Consider the following 6341-nt stretch of genomic DNA (forward strand, 5'->3'; position numbering starts at 1 on the left):
AGAACATTTTTCTCCATCTCTCAACGGAAAACCTCTCTCACTCTACATGTGATAAATAATCCGGTAGTATGTCTCCGGTGATCTCCGGCCGCACACGTAATAATCTAGCCAATCGATAAAAAAAAGTAGGATGATCCGACCGCAGCCGTGACTTACCGCTTTTGCGAATACCGAGACGCACGGCGACGCCGTCCCAGACAAGTCGTACGGGAAACGTCACTGTATCCCACAACTCCATTCCGCCAACAATTTTCCGACGCGTCTCAACCGGTGCCGAATAGGTATCTCAGAAGGAGGACGGCGATATTAATCTGATCAAACCCGAAAATATCTCAAATCATTGCATTCCAAAATTGCAGCGGAAAATGTGTACGGAAACTGAATCAGAATAAAAAGGCGAAAGAAGGAATATCAACAACAAGAAGAGGCGTGTCTAACTAACTGGCCACGGTTCGCTGCCCTCTCTCTGTGTGTCTTAATAAATCGTTGGCTCCTGTTTCTTTGACGACGGAATCACATCAACCACACTTGCCACGTGTCGGTTCTACACACTGACCACGTTCGGATCCAACGGTGATGTCCTGGAGCGGAAAGGAAGGGGCTTTGTCGCCTCTCACGTGGGTCATACCAATTTTGGCGGTGACCTTCCGAAGCCGTACGTGCATGTGAAGATATTATGCGTAAGGGGCCACGTGTTAATGAAAGGGGTGGTTGATAGTAGCGGGCGGAATAGGGAATCGGGATAGTCGCGTGAAAGGGCAGAAAAAGCAGGTAAAGTAGAAACTGCTGGGTGGGCCGAGTCAGTGACCGTTTGTGTCATCAAAGCGGACACGCTTCAATCAAAGACGGGATGGTCGGGATTAAATATATAACCGACGGTTGGATGAGAGCACGCGTGGTCCGGTTGATAGCTACGTCTACGTTGTGGGGCCATCCACTAAAGATGAGAGTCACCCACCCACGTACCGGACCTTGTCATTCAAATTCAAGACTTTTTTTGAAATTCAAAATTTACACAGATCGAAACGTGGAGGCGTGGTTTGATTTTTTTCTCTCTCTTAATTTTTTCATCTTATTTTATTTAATTATTATAATTTTTTAAAATTACATATAAAATAAAAAAATATTTTAATTATAAATAAATTATATAAAAATAATCTCACAAATTAACATATCTTTATATGATTTATTAGATAATAAAATTATTTTTATTATAAAATAAATATAACTGATCACATACAACTACGCTAATTTATAAAAAAAAATTTATATAATTTATTTGTAGTTATAACAATTTTTTTATTTAATTTTTAACTTTTAATTCAATTCATTTTATCTCATCTGTAAAAATAAATGAAACTAAATTGAGGAGAAAGATATTTGTAAAATCTACCGTATATTTTTTTTTAAAATATAATTTTTATAAGAAAAATAATTTGTATATGACGTTACTTTCAATTTAGGTTTAAATCTAGAAGTTACAAACTAACCTCACTTTGGACAATATGCTCGATCTATATTATAATAAATTTACAATTTCATAGATGACATTAAACGGAGTTAGATTATATATTTTCTTGAAAATAAGATTCAAAACTGCTAGACTATGGCTAGGTTTGGATAAAAAATATTTTATTTTATTTCTTCATTATAATTTTTTCAAATTTCTATACAAAATATAATAACAATTCAATTTTTTTAAATACCAAAACAATAATAATATTAAAAAATAATATACTAATAATATTTCATTCAATTTTAAACTTTTATCTAAAATCATATCATCTCATTATCCAAACTCCACCTAATATTGTATCTCAACCCCTGTTTGGATTGAAAACTCACATCAACACATCTTATAATTACAACATTCTTAAATTCTCACACAAAATATAATAAAAAATTTAACTTTTTTAAATTTCAAAATAATAATAATATTAAAAAATAATATTATAGCAATATTTTATTTCACTATTTACAAATCATTTCAACTCATTTCTGAATCTAAATGGAACAATTGTTTTACCCATTTTCTTTAGATGTGTAGAACAGAAGTCAGTCTAACAATATCTCCTAATCCACGGTTCCGCTCATCAAAATAAGAGTTATTAAAATTAAAGATTTCCCAATCAACGAAGCCTGAGTAATTTGAATTGCAAGTGCTGTAAGAAACTCTGTACAGAAAAGTCTGAACAAGTTACAAGTATCAAATGCGATTCTGTACAAGTTAAGAACTAAGAGCGGTTGAAGATGAAAGCACGGATGCAATGTTTGTAAATCATAACCTGAAAAGAGTGTGGCCAACAAGACTCGCTCTGTTTCCTTCGAAGCAGAGAATGGGTGCAACTCTACATGAGCATTCCAATACTAATCGGCGCCCACCTTTTTTAAGCTCGCCATGTATGTCAAATAAATGGTCCATACATACGAACAAGAACTGTTCATCAGTGGCTACAACATACACAAACAATTTTTTAGTCAAGTAGCTTTGAGGTAAGTCTAATCTAATAGCAAAGCTAGTAATTCAAACACAATAAGGACCCTAGATAAAGGCCATTACACACCCCTTTGTCAAAACCATAGGGGAAGAGAGAGAGGTGAGTTCCGTACCTGTAAATGAACAGGTACAAATTTGAATGTAAAAAAATCACAGATCGGCCAGAATAAAACACCACTTTTAAATGTTGGCAGCAAATCACGCTTCAATCTTGCAACAATCTCTTGACCACTTTCACCTAAGTTTGGCATCAGGATGGTAACTAAGTATAAGAACAGAACTATAACCAAAATATTTAGTAATTTACCACTGCAAAAGCTAAAAACTAGATATTTTTTTGTCATGTGGACACAAACACGGAGACCCAGCCATCGTTTATGGCTAAAACCTGTGGGCCCCAATGTTGAGAGCTGATATTTCATAGGTGAGGCTCAATGCACCCATTGACTAGCAAGGGCTTGCCAACGTCCAAAGGTTGCACAAATAATGCTATTTAAAACAACTGGCCACGTGGGAAGCGGTGCCCCGCGGTTCTCTTGGTCGGTTGTAAATAGATTTTTTCGTCTCAAATAGATAAGGTCTATATAAATTTTTTTATAAAAAAGTAAATTTTACTAATAAAGAATAATTTTTTTTATACTTTGTTAGGTGAAATCCACTTTTTTACAAAAAATTTTATGAGACTTATCTATTTGAGACTTATACAAATCATTTCTCTTAATGATATGATCCAGTACCATCACATGCCAAAGTTTCTAGGACAAGGGTGAGCCCAAATGGACTAAACCTATCAGGAGTGGTTTCATGCACTACTTATAATACAAGGTCCAAAAGCCACATGCAATTGATGAAAAATATCTGATTACCTTGTAACCCAGCATTATAGGAGAAGAAAATAGTGGTGATAGCGGGTCCATAAATAGTCTGTCCCATAATGATTTTCTTCAGGGTTGTCAGCAGATCCCTCTTGGGTAAAACCTTTGACAAAAAGTTAAACCACAAATGCTGGCTTGGCCCTAAAATTAGCAAGCCATATGCTGCCATGCGCAATGTCCTTACAGTGTCGAAAGAACCTAAAGGTGGCAGTGTAATCATCTAAAAAATACGTTTATAAGAATTAGTAGATCATTTCAAGCTGAAGAAAACAACAGGCCACAGAAACTCATAATAGCAGAAAGCGTAGTGACTCAGCCAAAATCAGAACCGAATATGTTAAAAGGCTAGCGAGTTGAAACGAGGACTAAATAAATTGATCAGTCATCAGAGAGAGTGTAAAAAGGAATACTTGAAACAAAATAATCGACTAGGTTTTCCCCTGCCATCTCACATACTAACACCAGTGAAGCATCAATATTAGTAAAAAAAAGGAACACAAAAAGGGGAAGAACGATTGTCCTGGAGATCCAATGCAATATGGTTGAACAAATCTTCCTCAGTCACATTTCCAAGAATGAAACTTGTGTATGACTAGGATTTGACGCTTCAAGATTGCTAACTATTTGATCACAAAAGGTAGGAGACCTCCAAATAACTTAACCCTGGAAACATTTCAAGAGGAGCCAACTGTTAAGGATATCATTTAAATAATTAAATTTACTTCATCTCGCCAATTTAAGCTTTTAGGTAACATTGTGATTTAACATGATATCAAAGTATGGATCTGAATTAAATATTCTAGCTCTTCACATTCCACCTTATTTAATTAAATATTCCAGCTCACTTATTAAAAATGAAGGAGTGTTAAATCACCAACGAAGTCCAAACCCCAAGTCAAGCTGAAAAGACCGGCAACCAATATGAATGGAAACTCAACAAAGCTTGGAGTTTCAAAACCAAAATTAGAAAGGTTGAGTTTCAAAACCTAAGTTAGAAAAGTAGAGGTTGACGCCTGAAGCAACTTTAAATATGAGCAGCAGTGCTATATCCACGTGTGCTTTAAAGCCAATATGCATGGGGGAATCTATGGCAAGGGAGTCATGAGCATGTAACATTTTCCCAGACTGAATTGGAACTAATTATCCCAAAGAAACATCTATAAAAGCGTGTTGCTGGTGCACCATAGTCGCTATCAAATATGAGTTATCACTCACATCTTAAGACAATTATTATAATAGTTGCAATTATGAGTGTGTAAGTACCGCATAATCACTTTAAAAAAGTGAATATACGAGACCTATATAAAAAATAAAAAATAAAAAATAAAAAAATAATAGTGGACTATATTCTTTTTCAAAATAACTGCACGGCGCTTGCACATTCCACGACTATACGTAGCATTACTCTTATTATATACCACAATACACGGATAATCTTAATAACAATGGAGAATGGGAAAGGAAAGCGAAGCCAATCTCAAATGTTATGCAGGAACAAGCATATCTTCCTCCATGAATTGTGCCACATTAGTCAAATTCTTAAACAAATTCTAAAGCTTTTTTTTTTTTTTTTGCTTTTTATCTGGGATATACTTGAACCATAAATTCTATAATTAATTGTTTAGCCTGTCACGTTAATTTCAACGATCATTCGGTTTAAATTAAGACTCCTTTTCGTATTAGCCGTCACCCATAGAACATAAGGCAGAACCGCGGTTGAGTAATATGCCCGCCATAGTATCAGTTACCATTCCATGTTAGAGAGGACAATAGATCAATACTCGTAAAATATTTATCATGGATTATGATAAGCAATTTGCTACACAAATTTCTAAGATAGCTGTGTGTGAGAGTGCAGGTTTCTAGGGGTTTTTTTACCTGGGAAGTCAAATCTGCAGCTGTATAAATAAGACAAGATGATATACTTTTTGTGATAAGTGGGCGAGATTCGAGCTTGCTCAAATACCATCCCACAAAACCAGCTTTTGAATAAGAAGGAGACGACGACGACGACGACGACGTTGACGATGAAAATGACCACGGATGAGATGATGAAGTTCTGGGACCTTTGATTTTGCTAAATTGACTCGGAAATCGAGCATAGGCTCGCCAGTGTTGGTGTTTCGTAAGGGACTGAGCTTCCGCGGTGATTTGATCGACATAGGCAACGCAAAGTCTAGTCTCGTACCCGCAGACGTTCCTTATGAAGTTGCCGCCCATTTCTGCTCTATGAAGCGTTGCTAGCCGGAAGCGATTGGGGTTTCTTCGGTTCTTCTGTTTTTTCCTCCCCAGAAAATTGCAGTCTCTGAAGAAATGGTCCAATGGACCAAATGGTAACTATCTTACGAATCTTATGCAGTTTTTTCATATTATTATTTCTAAATTTAAATAATGGGATTTATTATTTAAAAATAAAATGGGCCATATTATTTAAATTTATAGAATATAAATTACCTAAATTTAAAACAAGTTATATAAAAATTATAAATCAGTTGTATCTATATTATTTTAAAAAAATAAAAAAGGTTTTACGTTTTACTAGATGATTTCAAGATGAAGAATAATACCCTTTCCTGTTATATCTCTCTCTGTCCAAATTTGTTAATTCATCAAACGCCATCTGATAGATTGATGGCATGTGATTTAAAATAAAAAATATGAACTCGAAACTCGAAACTCCTGTACAAAAAAAACGAGATTTTTAAATCTCATAAATAGTGAAAGAAAAAAATAATAAATTAATAATTGGAATCAACTACTAACGACCTAAAGTATGATTCTATTTTTAATAGATTTTGTTATACATCAGTCACTATTCATCCTTATACCTCATACTGATAATTTTTTTTCCATAAAATATGGGATGTGGAGCGTAGAATAATAAATAATAATTGATGAAAATAATTATTTATTCTCAATAATGGGCCTAACGAATGCTCAATCAACTGGATCAGGAAAATAGATCGTGG

General features: G+C 34.7%; 1 protein-coding gene across 3 annotated transcripts; it reads right to left on the reverse strand.

Moving 5' to 3' along the window:
* Positions 1–2129: 2129 nt before the first annotated feature.
* LOC109019860 (PXMP2/4 family protein 4-like) lies at positions 2130–5698 on the reverse strand. 3 transcript variants are annotated; one of them, XM_019002234.2, is made up of 4 exons: positions 5251–5698; positions 3364–3592; positions 2565–2610; positions 2130–2451 (listed from the first exon to the last, which is right to left on the reverse strand). In XM_019002234.2, the coding sequence occupies exons 1-4, from the start codon at positions 5590–5592 to the stop codon at positions 2445–2447; spliced, it is 624 nt and encodes a 207-aa protein (XP_018857779.2). In that variant the 5' UTR covers positions 5593–5698; the 3' UTR covers positions 2130–2444. The 3 variants fall into 3 exon arrangements, with proteins under 3 accessions (XP_018857779.2, XP_018857777.2, XP_018851808.2); XM_019002232.2 differs by lacking the exon at positions 2565–2610 and adding an exon at positions 2611–2735; XM_018996263.2 differs by having other exon boundaries at positions 2341–2451; positions 2565–2735.
* Positions 5699–6341: the final 643 nt, after the last annotated feature.

This window comes from Juglans regia, chromosome 11 (genome assembly GCF_001411555.2).
Source record: "Juglans regia cultivar Chandler chromosome 11, Walnut 2.0, whole genome shotgun sequence".
NCBI classification, from domain to species: Eukaryota; Viridiplantae; Streptophyta; class Magnoliopsida; order Fagales; family Juglandaceae; genus Juglans; species Juglans regia.